Here is a 16,946-nt window from a genome sequence, read left to right as displayed (position 1 = left end):
CTAAACTACGTAAAAGAAGCACGTTTAAAAGTGTGAATGCACAATACTATTTAACACTTTCATTTAATAGTAAAGAAAATAAAATTCAATCTTACAAGGATCGACCTCGTTAAGCCAGGCAATCTATTTCGCCAATTTGCCGGCCCCGATAACCCATTACTCGACCCAGTGTGACTCAGCCCGTACATAATTTTTGATTTCATAAAAGAGCTAATTTTCTTTGATGAACTATATTCACGGTGGCAGTAATGAATACGTTAAGAAATGCGAACGAAGTCGAAGATGGAAGGATTTTGGCGTGTGCCATGGTGCGCTGGCTGGTCACGCTTCATGCACCGGCGATGCCTGTCCCTTCCTCTTTTCGTCCGTGGAATATCCGTCCCGGAAGACCTGTCTCTCTTTTCTGCGGCGATTCAGTTTTGCCGCGACGACAACATCGACGCACCAAACATTCGATCAGCTACCGAATCAACAGTGTCGACAAAAATTCGATCGAAACACTCCCTTCGATCAAGTGTTACTCCACTTTTGATCGGAGCTTATTAAACCAGTGATCTTAGTATGTGGAACTATAGGGTCAGAACTAAAAATCAGCACAATTTAAAAGTTTCAAACAATTGGTGAACGCATAATAAGGTGTATTGAAATTATTCTTTATGGGACAGACTATTAAAATGGCAAACATAATATGCTCAGTGGTGCATAAAGGAACAATTGGTCAATATCCTGTGTGAACATCCTGGAGTCTGTTTTCCAATGAGAAATAAAATTGATTTCGAGAAAGTTTGACGGCTTTCTCAATCCGTTTCACCGATTTCTGAGTTCTACTTACGAAGAGTTCAACATGACGATTACCGGAAAATTAGTCCTGACGATAATGATTTGTTCGTTCGTGGGGGAAAGCTTTCACAAATACTTAGAGGTAAGGAATTGAAATGCATTGAGCGATATTTACGCTTTATTGTTTGTTCGATGCGTATTAACGGTACTCGAGAGATGGTACGCTTCGATGGGAGCCTACGTACACGACACGGTTGAGGGAACGTTTAGTCTCTGGAAGATATTAGGTCGAAGGCAGATTTGAAATTCTAATTAGACCGTGAATCGTGGGTGCATGGTATCTGGGCCAGTAGGAACAAACCTTGAAAATATTTTATAGTACGAAACTGTACAGCGATTTTTGCAATAAAAATATTCTATATAGGATGAAAATTGTATAGACGTACAAATTTTTAAGGGCATGAATGTGAACCTGGGAGATGCTCTACAATTTCTCAGAGAATTCGACAGCGAAGCGTCCGCAATGTGCACGAGGGTAATGACAGCTCAGTGGAACTTTGCTACCAACGTCACTGAAATTAATCGTCGAAGAATGGTGATAATAGATACTAAACTTTCGTGGAAAAAATCTATCATTTCGAAGGAATGTTACTTTACATGATTTTCAGTTAGACGAACAGGCGTTGAAGTTAAAATTCGACAGAATCTCTTGGCGTAAGGCTGTTAGCTTCGCTTGGAGCCGAATACCAGATCCTTTGGCAAGAAGAGAACTCCATATTATCGCAGTGAAAGGTCGGAATTCTCTAACCGATGACAAATTTAACGAGGTAATTTCATATGATGGTAAATTACATAAAATACGATGATAGTAAAAGTATAAATCAATTGCCAGGTGCACAGCCTAATTGTCGAAATGAAGGAAATATACGCAAGAACAAGACTCTGCCCCTACAGGCCCATAGGTGCGAATTGTGACCTAAGTTTGGATCACGGTTAGTCCCACAATTACTCACAAATAAATTTAATGAAATTGCTTATTGATACACTTAACAAGTTCTTTTACTTTTTGACTAATGATTCTCAGATGTTGGTAAAATAATGGCAAGATCAAAGGACTACGATGAGCTACTATACTATTGGCACGCTTGGCACGAAGCTACTGGACCCCAACTAAAGAACAAATACATGAGATACATTCAACTTGCCAATCAAGCAGCCAGACTAAATGGTAGATAAATAATATATTATTGTTACGTTCACTTTGTATAAATTCGTACATATCTCGTCTCTAGGATTCGCGGATGCAGGGGACCAAATGAGAGAGCTCTATGAAGACGAGTATTTCCAACAAAACATCGCAGACGTAATGTCGGCTGTAATGCATTTGTACAAAAATCTTTTTACGTATGTTAGGACAAAACTATTCGAAAGGTACGGTGATAAAATAAGAAGAGACGGACCACTTCCGGCGCACATTTTGGGAAACATGTGGGCTCAAAATTGGGAGAACATCTTCGACGTGGTTAAGCCATTTCCGGCAAGCAAGAAGCTTGATGTATCTTTGGACATGATGATACAAGGCTTCACACCTTTAAGGTAATTCCGTATACAAAGTATTCGGCTACTGGTATAAGAAACTTTAAGGAGATGTGTTAAAATGAAACAAAAATTTAGAATGACAAATTTATGCTGTTTTCAAATTAGTAACAGTTAAAAATTCGAGCCAGAAGCGTAGGACACTATAATAAAAAAATGCACTAAAAAAAATAAACAGTTACCTGGTACTTCAAAAAGTGACGCGTAACACCGGAACTAGAGCCTGGACTGTCCTCTCGCGACACTTCATAAAAAAGTAGAATGGAGATCACAGCACACACACACACGCGCGCGCAGACTATACACTAAATAAATTAATTTAAACTGAACTGAAACTCGCGATAATAAATTAAATTAATATTAAAAAGAAACACAGATATTCTTCCTCGAGAACTATTCGCGTCGATTGATGTGTCCGCGTTGACCGCTGCGATCGAACTAAGGAAACGTTACTCGAATCCCAGGTAAAGGACAAAAAGGAATAAAAATGTGTAAATATGGAGAGGGATAGTACAATAAAGGAGGTACCTGGTAACGAATACGACACCTTAAGGACAAATGAACCCGGCGTGGTTGACCGATCGAAAACAGCGGGAGGTCTGACCGATTCCAGAAATCCCTTTCTTTATTAACTAAGGGCGTATTTTTTTTCAGCCATCACCAACGTACGCTCCATAATTACTGTGCCCTATGTTTACCATTTGTACAGAGATTCCTTTAATTTCCAATGTTTCTGACCCCACTTTTTGTTTGTTCATAACTTGAAAACAAAGTCTGCAACATAATTTTTATCTTGACATGTAGAATCATCCCTTAAAATTTCTAATAATTGTAATAGTAGTAAAATTAATTTACTTAATTGTATACATTGGATGAAACGAAAATGTTTAAGGATGTTCCAAATAGCAGAGGAGTTCTTTACTTCATTGGGGATGAAACCAATGCCACCTGAATTCTGGAGGTTCTCCATGTTCGAGAAACCCATTGACAGAGAAGTAAAGTGTACTTCTAGCGCTTGGGATTTCTGTAACAGGATCGATTATAGGTGCTAACGTATTCTGATGTAAATAATCGGTAAACTGTATACAGATTTTTTCAGGATAAAACAATGTACGATGGTTACGATGGAAGATCTGTTATCAACTCACCACGAGATCGCTCGCTTGCAATATTATTTACAATACCGTGATCAGCCCCTACTATTCCGTAATGAACCAATCCCAGGTAATGAATTGCATTGATAAATGTGATTATGAAGAAGGCTGATCCACAAGTGATTGTAAAACTGATGATGGCAGTGTAGTTATACATAAACAAATACTGAATTTTCATATAATCTTAAATTTAGGTTTTTTTGAAGCAGTCAGTGATGCCATCGGTCTGTCAGTATTCACTTCTAAACATTTAAGTAGAATTGGACTGCACAACAATGCCACGGACGACTATGGCAGCAATATTAACTTCCTAATGCTAATGGCTCTTCGTAAAGTTGCCTACATGCCGTTCGCTTACATAATTGACGAGGTTTTTTATATTCTACCCACCATTTTTAATTTTATTTCAATGATGACATTGTATACGTTTGTTTGTAATACTTATAGTGGAGGTGGCGTGTATTTGGGGACGGTGTCGTTGATATGACGAACAAATGGTGGGAATTGAGGTTGCAGTATCAAGGAATTGTGCCACCGGTTCCAAGATCCGAAAGAGACTTCGATCCTGGCTCAAAATATCATATTCCTGCAGATGCTCTTTATGCTAAGTACGAATTTACTCTGTTAATAGCACTAGAATCTGTTATTTATTATTAGTTCATTCATATTTATAAGCATAAGAATGAATTTTCAGATACTTCGTCGGTGTAGTATTACAGTTTCAATTGTTCGAATCTTTGTGCGAAATTGCGGGTCACACCGGAGATCTACATACCTGTGATTTTTATAGATCCCGGGAAGCAGGCAGATTGCTCTCGTATGTACGAAAGTTACTGCATTTAATCGTTATATGAATAAAATAGATTTTGTTATATTTATTCCATTGTTCCTTCTTCCAGTGATGTGTTATCAATAGGATCCTCTAGATCATGGAAAGATGTTGTACGGCAAATGACAAGGGGCAGAACGAATAGAATGGATGCTGGTGCTATATTAAGGTATTTCGAGCCATTAAATCAATGGTTGAAACGACAGAACGAAATGGAACCAGTAGTCGGTTGGATCACAAATCGCGAAGACACAGGTGAGTTTATAAATATTACCTTCCATAGAATGATATTTTTAAATGCACCATTAATGTCTTGCAAGTAAAGACTTTTTTCCATATTTTTCAGCGCTGTTTTTTCACTGGTACCAAAATGGCGCCCGAAAGGTCACTTCGTGCTTACTTGTTTCATTGGTTCTAGTAGTTACTCAAATTTCAATGTATTAATACAAGAAAATGACAAGTGAAGTAGTAAAAGTGAAGATTAAAGTATTTTTGTATATAAAATAAGAATTGTGTAAATATATAATACGACTGTATGTTCTTTCTATCAAAAAGTATAGTGCACACCTAACTTATTCGGTTATAATATAGAATTAAGATTCACTACTAACAATTTAACGATTCTCGACAAATTATAAAGAATGATTACAGTGAATTTGTTCACATTATTTACTATTGTACAATTTATATTGGTAGAGTGATGTGAACATATATTTTAAGTGTGATGTACGTTTTGATTTTTAATTTTCACGGCCATTCCTTAAAGGAGAATAAGACTTTATAACAAGAAATGACATTAGTAATCTTTACAAATAAATAATATTTTAATATATATTGTTGTGACGTTTGAAGCCACGATGCTTGTTTCGCCGTTTCGCGTTATAACTGAAGATGCCTCCGACTTCGAGAATCGATTGTAGATCGGTCAGTCGTTTCGATTACAGTTGTTTGATTATTTACAGTTGTGAATAAACGTCGTGTTGTGTTGTGTTCTATAAATAAACTGTTATGTCGTGTGGCGGAACGCCAAGGCGTAACAATATTAAATTAATACGAAGTTTAACAAATCAACATTTAACTTGTGTAACGGTTATCTTTTGTAACGTCCGAATGAATCGTGCAATACTTCAAAGAGCGCGCTTGTCACGTAAAGTGGTCAGTCGCGCGGGAAACGTACGGATACAAGTCCGAAGGTTCTCGAGATTTCAACAATGATTAATCCTTCAGAATGATGATGCAGTTTACCAAAAGATGCAGGAAATTTTCAGGAATCGTCTAGGAAGAAATTGGTGTGCTGGAGACCAAATGGTAAGTGAGTTTTAATGTTCTCCTCTTTTCGAACCAAACTTCCTTGATGGGGTCCTGGAGAAACAAAAGATTATCAAAATATACTTCAATAATACTATGAATTTTCGAGAAAATTACAAGTATTATTCAAGGATTGATATTCTTATTGTATTCGCATTTGTATTTATTGTTGGTACTGCGATAAAATTATAAATATGTAAATATTATTGTGGAACGTTTATAGGTACACTGAAAATGTACCTTCAATGACAAATGCTCTGTGTTATAAAAAAAAGCCTGTAATTTCGGCTATGCCAGCACAACGACATGACATTGTCTTTAAAGGTTAATTTTACCAATGAATTATGGTAATCAAAGTACATGAAGTAACTCACCCAAAATGGTTTCAAGTTTTCTTTTCCCTGATCTATCTCTAATGTGCAAAGGTACTACGGGTTGTGGTCCATGGTGATTCATAATAATATTTTTAGCCGTCTCTAATGCATTATGTATAAGTTCTGACTTCGGTGCTCTTGTTAAATAAACAACACACTCCCCTAAAAGTAGATCACACTCTGGCATTCCAATCATTTGGCATCCATGCATAGTATGAACAGCTATTCCTTTAACAACAAATTTTTAATAATAATAACAAACTGTCATTTAATAAATAAGGATGTACCTAACAATATTATAAGTAGTATATACCCAATGCATCAGGATCTGCTAAACCAATATCTTCAGCTGATATTCTTACTAAACGTCTTGCTATGTCTACAGGATCTTCTTTGATTGCCATAATTCTTGCTAACCAATACAATGCTGCACTTGCATTGTCTCCTTTTATTGATTTATGTAACGCAGAATATAAATGATGAGTATTAGTTGTTTGTTTGTCTGATAGAGCTTGTTTAAGACTTTCTTTAATATTTTCAAGAGTTATTGATACAGGATGAGAAGGATTTGCCTTATTTAATACTTTTCTTTTAACTGCTAATTCCAAGCCACTCAATGCAACACGTGCATCTCCATCACATACTTCTGCTAACCATTCAATTACTGTTTTGTTAATAATGAAATCAGAGTTTAGATTTGAGTTGAACTTATTTTGTGAGTTTTCACTTTCGGGGTCATATATCTCTCCATTAATGAATGATACTGCCTTACAAAGAATTTTCATTACATTAGGTACTGTTAATTTATTCAAACTAAATACACGACATCGACTTAATAAAGCAGAATTTAAACTGTAAGATGGATTCTCAGTAGTTGTGCCAATTAAAGTCAATGTCCCTGCTTCTACATGAGGTAAAAATATGTCTTGTTGGAGTTTATTAAAACGGTGTATTTCATCCATAAATATAATAGTTTTTCGATTTAATTTGTCTCCATTTCTGGCTGCATTCACAACATCTCTAATATTATTAACACCAGATGATGTTGCAGAGAGCTTTGTAATATGCACTTTATCTCCACATATTTCTTTACTCAAGCGTGATATGATATTGGCCAAAGATGACTAAAAGAAGTTTAAGTAATAAGTATTATTAAAAAATAGCAATTGATATTTATGTTACCTTTCCACATCCTGGTGGACCCCAAAAAATTATGCTAGGAATACATCCTTTTGTTAATAACTTCTGTAGCACAGTAGTAGAACCAATGACTTGTTCTTGGCCTATGTAGTCAGCAAAGCATGCAGGTCTCAATTTTTCAGCAAGAGGAACATGCTCTTTGCTTGAAACTGCTTTTTGTTGATTCATACTTGATATATTTTTCATGGCACTTGATTTGTATTTTTTAACTGAGTTGGTTTCAACTGTTTTGTTAAAAGGTAAAGATCTCTTTAAACTTTGAGATGATTCCTTTGGAAGTGCATTAATTAAGGAGAGACACAAATCAATATGATTTCCTATGCTGGTAACAGAGAACTCTTTCCTACATATTGGACACAACATATTCAGTTTTATATATATATTTCTATAATTATATGACTCATACTAATACTAAACATAAAATAGTATGATTTTAATCTTTAACTTTTAATGTTTCTATGAAATATCCTGTTTATTATCAAAATTACAACAGTTTGTAATAGACAAACTTCTACAAGACACAGATTTGATGCTCTATTTCTATACTTGCACTTTGTTGACTATACATATGTCTTTCTGAAACCACATGTGTTAAGTGTGGTGCCATCTATTGATAAAACAGTGGTTAGAAGTCTGAAAGAAAATATCCATACATGTTTAGTTCTTATTGAATTGTTTTATTTACAAATTCTACGTTATATGACAAAATAGGTTGTGAACTATAAATTAACAAATTGTTTCTCTAAGTAAGTTCATAAAAACAATACAACATTGAAAAGTCTGGAAAATTAAAATATACTGCATTATATACAATGTATAATGAAAATATAAGCAACAAAATTAAGAATAGCTTTTTACAGAACATTGTTCATCAAGAAAACTACTTGCATATTTGATAAAAATGTCAAATATATGGAACACAAAACTTTATCGCCAAGAACAAGAAGCATTTGTTTCTAATCATGGTGGAACAACAGCCAGGGAAGTTGTGTATGCGATCATACCTAACATATGTAGTATTCTTTTAACTACAACCACATTAGGTCTTCTAAGAAATTTAATTCATAAAAATGTTAAAGTTTTGATAGAATTTCTATTACTTGTCATTCCAACTATCTTATGTTGTACTGTATTATCTGAGTACATTTTTACCGTGTGTTGTGCCATGTTATCAATATCTATTATCAATATTTTATTACTGGGACTTAATCCAAACTCATCAAATTATAATATGATGTCTAGCCAGGGTAGAAAACCATTCATTACAACTTTTAGGGCATTCACCAATATTATAACAGTGATATGTATACTAGCCATAGATTTTCGTATCTTTCCGCGAAAATTTGCCAAGACTGAGGTATTTGGATATAGTTTAATGGACAATGGTGTTGGATTATTCATCTTAGCAAATGCTTTAGTAGCGCCAGAAGCCAGAGACTTTGCTCCTAACCATAGACTAGGATTCATTCATACATTATCAAAGAATATTAAACAATCTGCAAAAGGTTGTATTCCACTTTTAATACTGGGTTTTGGTCGTTCTGTTGCTATTGAAGTCATAGGATATCAAAAGCATGTAACTGAATATGGTATCCATTGGAACTTCTTTATAACTCTTGCTTTTGTTAAACTGTTCACTAGTTGTATAACCAGTACTATAAATTCAAAGTATTCTCTACTCTCAGGCATCTGGATTTTAACAATGCACGAATATATTCTGAGCACTAACGAGTTGAAGGAATGGGTGTTGAGTAATAAACCAAGGGATAACTTTGTGTCTGCCAATCGAGAAGGGGTAGTTTCAGTCCCTGGATATATAGGACTTTATTTAATAGGGGTAGCAGTTGGCAGATTAATACATTCCACGTATCATAACTCATATATGCAACAATCTGTGCAGTACAAGTACAAAACGTTTCACATGAAGTTATTCGGATACGAACTCGATGCTAGTTACAATGAGTCTATGATACTCTGTATCAAACTGTCCTTGATAGCTGCGCAAACTTGCGCAGCCACTTTGTTCTGTGATTCGTATTTTAAAGTATCAAGGCGCTTAGCGAATGCGGGCTATTGTATGTGGATACTTACATTAGGCGTTATGGTTCTCACATTATTGTTATTATTAGAAATAATCATGGACATATTAATTCGTGCCAATACAAATTCCGACTGCGCGGATAAAAAAACCAAGTCACACAAAGCAGAGGCAAAAAATAAACGAAAACGTGTACTCGATGAATGTGAGAAAAATGTAGTGGATAACACAATTGAAATATTCGAAGCTGTGAACTATAACGGTTTATTCTTTTTCTTATTGTCAAACCTGATGACTGGTGGTGTGAATATGTTAATACCTACATTGTATGTAAATGAGTCCAGAGCTTTACAAATACTGATCGCCTACATGGCTCTAAATATAATTACAGTTTTATTCCTATATAGGAAACAGATGCAAATTAAGTTATAAAACGTAGGATTTCTTGTATATTTATATATCAGGGAATACGAATTTTGTACATCTGCGGGTCAAATATACTTACAGCATTAGAATATTCTCACTGCCAATAGACATATCGCACTGTACTGCATATTTATTTCATCTTTCTATCAAAATAAGTATGTACATATAACAGTATAAAAATAAGTAAAATACTCAATTGGTAACAAGTCGTTTGTTTCGTTCATTACACTAGCCTATCAAACAATAACATTGTTCGTGGTTAGCGATAATTCATTGTCTAAGAATTCATTATAATTCATCTTTGGATTGAACGTCAGGTTTCAATTTTACCCGTTCTTTCGAATTAGGCGATTCAATATCTTTAACATCACTTGTACTAGTTTCGTTCGTTAGATCTGACCTTTTACTTCGAGTTCTTTTACTTACGAACTTTTTAAAAACGCTATGGTTTTTTACATGATCACTAGCTTGTGCAACCACGCGGAGGAATTCTTTCACGTCAAAACTGTAATTCGTGAACTTCGCGTGAGCTCCTCCATCAGGATGCGTACCCTGTGCAGAATTATTTAACAAATTTCAATTATTACTTATAAGATTCAAATAATTACTTACGGGATCTTGCTGCACCAATTTCGAAGTATCCTCCCACGTGAAATACTTCACACCGCGTAAACGTGCCAAATCCTTGTAGCATCCTGGATCCTCGCAGTTATATCTAAATAATAATCACCCGTAAATCGTACAATAACCTTTTCGCAATGAAACAATTCGTCTCTCATAAATCAAACATACATCTCAAACACAGCCGCCCAGTCTGGTAGGAACATTAAATGCGTTAGACCAGCTCCATGAATACCAATGAAGATATCAGAGTTCCTCGTGATCTCTAGTTGCTTTTTGAATGGAACCTTTTTATTGTACACTACCTAGAATAATAATATTTACGACGTTAGCCTAGTTTCTGCAATCTTCTCGCTTATTCAGTCAGCTACCTTTCTAACTCTATATTCCGGATTCTCCTTCAACGCTTTCACCAACTCGTCTTCATTTAAAATTTTCCTATACAGCGTGTCTCTACTCAGCAGAGTCACTCTTATCCTTTGGTTCTTTCTCTCGTGAAGAGGTATACGTAGTCTGTGCAGCACGTGATCACCGAACGCTTTGAATAATCCGCTTTTCTCACAACCGTAGATCTGAAATAGTTTTCTGGTCGTTAAAAAATTCCAGCAACGAACTCCTCGATGCACGAATTATCGTACCAATGGCGTGTTGTAATAGAGGCCGAAGATCATGCGAGGCAACAACGGGAACACGAGATTCTTGAAGCAGACAGTTTCCCCGCGGAACGTTTTTAAATCCCACAGCGGGTTCCTCGTGAAAGCCACGAAGGTGTCTTGGAACGCAGAACGGTAACTGAAAGGGAGAGAGCCATTGCTATCTAATATCTTACGGTTCTATTTTTTCCTGTTGCGCCGGTGTCAGTTACCTGTAGCTTTCCCAGATCATTATGTGATTATCAGTGCTGAAGGCGGCGGGGTGCGTGAGGTTTACGTGCAATGACGCGTATAAATTGAAAAAGTCGCAAAAATGATGGTACATGTTTACTACTGAAACAGAACGACTTCAAGAAATGAACGGATGCCTAAAAAATTTTGCGGTAACCGTCGCGTAATTTGTCAGAAAATTATTTTTTCGTCACTTACTGGCATCTATCTTCATGATGTACGTCGGCTTCTCTATGACGATATCGCAGTCGCCGTTGACGATCGGCGGTCGATTTAACTTTTGGAAATATCGCAATTCGGGCCCCCAAGATTGCAGCGGACTGATGTGATCCGCATTGTCCTTTAGTCTTTTCTCGTTCAATCTAAACCGAAAGGATGCTAAGACCTAATTTACAGAGAATACAAAGATTCATCGTGTGGTGACTGCATTTTTCACTCACGTGCAGTACCCGCCAATCTGGCCCTCTTTCAAAACGTCCATTTTGTACCGTATCGGTTCCTTTCTGTGTAAGAGATCCGTGAAATTTATCATTACGTTCCTCGCCCTACAGAATCTCATGTGTTCCGAGCACTCCAGGGACGAGTCCTCCTTTAACGAAAAGCTTCATTGTAAACGGGAATGAGAAATCTTTCGTAATATTTTCTAGCTCAGTAGCTAAATAAAAATTACCAGAAACAATGGTTCGCAAAAGATCGACATCTCGTTCCTCTGGTCGCGCACGTAGCCGAAATCGCCTTGAGCGTAAAACGTGTCCAGCTGAGCCTTCTTCGTGGTCACCCATCCTTTGTGATCACCTGGACATTGAGCAACGGAAAACGAATTTTCGGCTTTGCAATTCGACTCGTAACCCCAACAAGCTTCGGTGTCGAGGCTACCCTAAGTTGTTCCAAGAAAAATCCCTTGTCAGTGTCGATATCGGACTGTTTCGCGGCGCGGAAGTTTCCCCCGTTTAATAATGGAAAGTGTATCCTTACATAATCGCGTTATAAGTACACGTTGTATTACCTTGTACGGACAAGCGGTGTTATTGCGGCAGTCTTCGGCTACCGTGGGAAAGGAGTTGAAGTAATACTTGACGTGATCGTCCGGCAGATCAATGTCCGAGTAATTGGTTTGGATGGCAGTGACCGCGAAAATTAGGACGATCAACGCTGTACATTTGCGCAGCAACGTTTTATCGATCATCGTAGAAGAAGCTGGGGTTCCCTGAGAAGGTGCACTCACTCGCTTCACGGAGCGCGACTGTACTACGTGAATGGAGGAGGAACCACCTGTAGCGATGGGTATATGACCTCACCTTCGGTGCGCCCCTCTGTCAGACGATTCACGGACGCTCGACACCCACACAATTGTGAGCGTGTCTCCTTAAAAGAATCGGTGAAAGTCAATGCTAGATGGTAGACACGGGATGTCTTACATCATTCATCATAGGCGATGCATACCCACCAGTTACCCTTGAAAGTTTCTCAACGAGAGAACGAACACTACCAAGGGATTCTCTTCTATTTCCGAAATCATACCGGCATTTCTGGTCCTGTCAATTCAATCGATAATACACTGGTACAGTATACCGAGGTTTTACATTGAACAAAATGAATAATCCTGTACTCACGTGTACTCGACGAACGCACTGCACACAGTAGTCTACGCGTATTCCCACCTCCTGCAAGCGTGAGATAGGACACTTCCGAGCACAGACGTTTGACTTTATTTCCCTCTCACATACAAGCTCAATTGCCTCTTTGTGTGTAGCTTCAATATGGCGGAGCACTGCCACAACTCCGCAACAGGCGCGTTTTCACTTACGTAAAGCACTTTCAACATTGTTGGTGCACCAATTAAGATAGGTAACAAGTAGCACGTCTTCTGAGACTCATTATAATTGGAACTGTTGGCACTGTGCTGACGGATATTCGATTTCTTCAGGCTGATGTTTTGAATCCCCTTTTCTGTGATGCTTCGCACGTGATAGAGTGAGGCTTTCTAGTAGGCCACCTACAGGTGGCTTTGAAACACAATTGTTGCATTTGCAGTAACTGGTATTATTCTTTTCTATATTGTCAACATCCGATTATTGACTTTCCTCAGTATCATTCGATGATAGTTTGCCAGTTGTTTCCTGCATTACTGTCAGTAGATCTTCCTTATCGTCAAAAGATAAAGCAGAGCACCAAAGTAAACGTCGATTCAATTTTTAATAAATTAAAAGTGAATAAAAAAATATATAAAGAAGCTAACGATAATGTGTATTTGGTCAGGTAAATATTTTGTACCAGTTTGTTTTACATTAGCTCCCAATAATCAAGTATATCATTCACGTTTCAAGAACTTTCTTAAGTCATTGATCGAAATTTTATGTTTGCTAATGCATTATTATTTCGCTACTCTACATGAAATTATTCAGATTCTTATTTAATAAATCCCCGAACAAGTTTTCATTCGTGATTGACAAGATATACATACATGGGATGGCTAGATCGTATATGGAATCATTCTGTCATGGGCACCACTATTGTCTACGTCAGCGGAGAGTGATGGCTTCCGTTATCCAGCATGTTTATACGCAAAATAAACCGAGGTATTGACTCCCGATAAGCCCACGAGACGCGCCTTATGCTAATTCCCTGCGGATACGTCAAAAACCGTTCCGACGTATACGGTAAGAACGGAGTTCGGTCTTCTCCCGAGGCGTGGTCGATGTAGATCGTATCGTCGCAAGTTTATACGATTTTGCTCGTCGAAGAGAGAGAAAGAGAGACAGAGAGAGAGAGAGATACGAATCTAAGGGTCTTGGCGTACGGTGCTTGAAAGACAGCGAGTCCCACACTCGGTTAGGCATGAATCGTTACGTAATCTGGAAGACTCGGGGATAGCTGGGCAACTCTTGTTGCTCGCAGGTGTCTTTATTGGTTCACCGGAGAAACCGTTTCTATGCAATTAAAGTCTGGTTCGGAGGCACAGGTCTTATTGTACGGTTAACAAAAGCGGAACATGCATAAACCTAAGAAAGTTATTTATTTGTTAGAGTGCTCCTTTCTAATTTCATTTTCTGTATCTTCTGCGGCGCAGCCGCAACGGACTGGATAACCGTCTAATGTATGTGGGAACACAATGGACGCGGGACCACGGTGAAAAGTCTGTGTCGACGTGCTCTAGCTATAAAAGTCGGATATTCAACAGTTGTCGACGGGGGGATAACTGCGATCTAAAATCTATTCCAGGCCTATCTTGTCTCTAGCCTGGTACTTGGAATACTGACTGGACAAGCGATCGTACGCGAAACTGAACCTCTTTACGTTACTATCGTAAGTCATCCCGCTAGGCCAATCACGATAATCCAGGAACCAATGCTAATCGATGTGAGAGAGTCGAGATATCGGTTAGGGACAAGAGGATAGTATAGCCACCTCAGGCGTCAACCTGCCGTGGCGTGACCCGGAAACGGATCGCGTTGAACGAGCTAGTACTATGTATATATATACAATATACAAATACATGCACATATATATGTATACCGATGGAGACACACTCGGACTGCCCGGTAAAGGATTACCGTGGATAGATGGAGGAAATGATCTACATCGATCACGATCACGGCACCCTCACCCCGGTTCCCCTTTCTCGACGCTGTTACAACGGTACCTCTTCGTTTGTTCATTATCGACAAAATCGCCGTCATCTTTCTTTCTGATAATTTTATCAGGCTGGATCGAGCGGGCCCAAGACCACGCGATCCGATCTGTGAAACATTGATCCGGGGGGGAGGGGTGCCCCCCCCCCCGATGAAAAATACTGTTGCCCGCAATTACTGAATCGAGTGTCGGGTGCCACGACCCACGCTCGGCATAAGAATGGAATAATGGCCCGTTGTAACCGGGGTATTCCGGGGCGATCAATTTCGCGACAGGGGTTGCATAATCGTTTGATAAACGGGTCTCACGTGGAAGTGTAACACCCGTAGAAAACGCGGCGTGCAAGTTGTAAAACGAGCGCGTGGCATCGGGTGTGTAACCACGGATTGTCCCGCCACGGTGGCGCCACGCTTCACCAGGCGACACGATGCAACCTACGCGAAATCCAGCGCTATAATGTCCCTCATAGGAGAGCTTAGGGTTCCTCCCGCGTGGCAACACGGAGAAAATCGTGGGGGCGGCGCGTCACTGGACAATTGCAACGGGAGTCTTGCGAAACCAGACCATGAGGACACCCACGCTCGACGAAAAAAGGAGGGAAAAAAAGTGCACAACAGACCTGGAGCGAATACAAATTTCCCCGGATGCGCGTACTTTTCGTAGATCGCGCGCTAGGTCCACTGACCACCGGTGCCCGAATAGATGCATCTGTCAACCTGCGCGAACCGTAATACCTGGTCGTATATTCCCGTGAATCTACCTGCGTCTTTTCTCTTTGCCGCCCACACCTATGCCATTTGAATACGCGTGTAACAAACGTAAACTGTAACGATTGTCGTCCCTGCTGGGTAGACAGAAAGTTGGGCCTGTCCGGAGACAACGATTCGTAGATACCTCCCCCAAGCTACAATCGTAAATCGTCAGTGTCAGAACGAAAGAAATCACCAGAATAGATGGATGTCGATGGTCTTTTAGGTGTTTCGAAATACAAACGCGCAGGAGAAAATAACTTACCAGCGAACGGTTACAAAGTGATCACTGTAAAGGGTTAATCTCTCACGTACTCCTCGGGCCTGTGGTGTGAAGTAACGTGTGTAACAGATCGCGCGGTAATGGCGAAGCCGCAGCACCGTAATCTATCCACAATATAATGAACTGAATTAGAATCCGATTATCCCGAATGCCTCGGGGGCCCCGTGGGTTCGTAAGGATAGAAATTACCCGGCGGCATTAGGACTCTAGCCAAAGAAATTCCATCACACGCTAGACTCTCGTTAGCGACGCCGGACTAATCGCTTAATTAATAGATGATAAATGTTTGTAATACCGTTCGGCCAAGTCCCGATGGGCCTCCGCGTAGCGGACTTCGTTACCGCGGCCAATTAATTACACGGGGAACCGATTAAACCGCTCGCGGACTTGCACCCGGTAAGCAAGTGGGGGGACACAAAAACTCATCCTCCGAGCTCTGGTCGAGAGAGAGGTTCACGAAATTTTCTTCGCGGCCACCACACGAGCGATTTATCCTTCGGCCGTTGTCGAGGTCGCGGGGTTACGGTTCCTGATGTCGCGCGGGCATGAAAAAACGCGCGAACCTTAAAATATCGCATGGGGGCTGGCGAAGTGAGTTTAAGGTTTCCTTCGTCCGTGAAGGATCCTTAAATTCCCGGACGGCCCGGGCCACTTTCGAAACCGTACGACGCGACGCGACTTCGAATAACTCTCGAAACGCAGCGGGCCATAAAACACTCCCCCATTGAAATTAATTTCCGATCGCCTTGTCCGATCTTCAGGCGTCGTTTTGGCCGTTGATGCTTAACGAGCCAGCCGCGAACCGACGCGCGGGGAACGGGAGCGTAAATTGTAATCCGCGATTCCTGTTCTACTGACGCAATAATGATGCAAAATTGCTCGATTTGCGGGGTATTGGGAAACGCGGAAAACAAGAATCGTTTAGGAATAAATAACGCACGGACAATGATACTCGGCTGAATTGAGTCCCCTTTCTATTGTCGTCCCTCTCTGCGTGCACACGCGGACCGACGTTGATTTTGCATTATACGCCGAGTCGTAAACACACATTACGCCCCGTAATACCGAGCA

The 16,946-nt window shown here is 39.4% G+C and overlaps 4 protein-coding genes across 4 annotated transcripts; 2 read left to right on the top strand and 2 right to left on the bottom strand.

Annotated features, from left to right (window-relative positions):
- Positions 1 to 1,288: 1,288 nt before the first annotated feature.
- LOC107189577 (angiotensin-converting enzyme-like) lies at positions 1,289 to 4,803 on the top strand. The gene is made up of 12 exons (XM_015578138.1): positions 1,289 to 1,375; positions 1,449 to 1,607; positions 1,673 to 1,772; positions 1,865 to 2,008; positions 2,073 to 2,376; positions 3,269 to 3,421; positions 3,476 to 3,600; positions 3,725 to 3,900; positions 3,978 to 4,138; positions 4,225 to 4,347; positions 4,430 to 4,614; positions 4,685 to 4,803. Exons 1-12 carry the CDS (start codon positions 1,304 to 1,306, stop codon positions 4,801 to 4,803), a joined length of 1,821 nt encoding a protein of 606 aa, XP_015433624.1. The 5' UTR covers positions 1,289 to 1,303.
- Positions 4,804 to 5,561: 758 nt separating this feature from the next.
- On the bottom strand, positions 5,562 to 7,604 carry LOC107189553 (ATPase WRNIP1). Its single transcript, XM_015578113.1, has 4 exons — positions 7,224 to 7,604; positions 6,355 to 7,165; positions 6,042 to 6,269; positions 5,562 to 5,721 (listed from the first exon to the last, which is right to left on the bottom strand). The coding sequence occupies exons 1-4, from the start codon at positions 7,602 to 7,604 to the stop codon at positions 5,624 to 5,626; spliced, it is 1,518 nt and encodes a 505-aa protein (XP_015433599.1). The 3' UTR covers positions 5,562 to 5,623.
- A 337-nt stretch (positions 7,605 to 7,941) lies between these two features.
- LOC107189576 (uncharacterized protein At4g17910) lies at positions 7,942 to 9,800 on the top strand. Its single transcript, XM_015578137.1, has 2 exons — positions 7,942 to 7,987; positions 8,102 to 9,800. Exon 2 carries the CDS (start codon positions 8,143 to 8,145, stop codon positions 9,709 to 9,711), a length of 1,569 nt encoding a protein of 522 aa, XP_015433623.1. The 5' UTR covers positions 7,942 to 7,987; positions 8,102 to 8,142; the 3' UTR covers positions 9,712 to 9,800.
- Positions 9,801 to 9,993: 193 nt separating this feature from the next.
- Positions 9,994 to 12,366, bottom strand: LOC107189568 (EGF domain-specific O-linked N-acetylglucosamine transferase; the record flags this gene model as incomplete). The annotated part of the gene is made up of 10 exons (XM_015578129.1): positions 9,994 to 10,257; positions 10,318 to 10,420; positions 10,498 to 10,631; positions 10,698 to 10,898; positions 10,965 to 11,118; positions 11,192 to 11,312; positions 11,409 to 11,572; positions 11,651 to 11,799; positions 11,881 to 12,087; positions 12,217 to 12,366. Coding segments are annotated over 10 exons (1,647 nt in total), but the record flags the coding sequence as incomplete, so codon positions are not given.
- Positions 12,367 to 16,946: the final 4,580 nt, after the last annotated feature.

Source organism: Dufourea novaeangliae, unplaced genomic scaffold, assembly GCF_001272555.1.
Source record: "Dufourea novaeangliae isolate 0120121106 unplaced genomic scaffold, ASM127255v1 scaffold169, whole genome shotgun sequence".
Classification (NCBI taxonomy): domain Eukaryota; kingdom Metazoa; phylum Arthropoda; class Insecta; order Hymenoptera; family Halictidae; genus Dufourea; species Dufourea novaeangliae.
This window is presented reverse-complemented; position numbering and strand designations above follow the sequence as displayed.

Excerpts from the sequence above, each read along its gene's own strand:
- LOC107189577 (XM_015578138.1), top strand. The coding sequence starts at position 1,304 with ATGTGCACGAGGGTAATGACAGCTCAGTGGAACTTTGCTACCAACGTC. Across the intron at positions 1,773-1,864 it reads TGACCTAAGTTTGGATCACG|ATGTTGGTAAAATAATGGCA; the intron begins GTTAGTCCCACA and ends AATGATTCTCAG. Across the intron at positions 2,009-2,072 it reads TCAAGCAGCCAGACTAAATG|GATTCGCGGATGCAGGGGAC; the intron begins GTAGATAAATAA and ends TCTCGTCTCTAG.
- LOC107189553 (XM_015578113.1), bottom strand. The coding sequence starts at position 7,604 with ATGTTGTGTCCAATATGTAGGAAAGAGTTCTCTGTTACCAGCATAGGA. Across the intron at positions 7,166-7,223 it reads GTCCACCAGGATGTGGAAAG|TCATCTTTGGCCAATATCAT; the intron begins GTAACATAAATA and ends AACTTCTTTTAG. Across the intron at positions 5,722-6,041 it reads AAAACTTGAAACCATTTTGG|GACCCCATCAAGGAAGTTTG; the intron begins GTGAGTTACTTC and ends TTGTTTCTCCAG.
- LOC107189576 (XM_015578137.1), top strand. The coding sequence starts at position 8,143 with ATGTCAAATATATGGAACACAAAACTTTATCGCCAAGAACAAGAAGCA.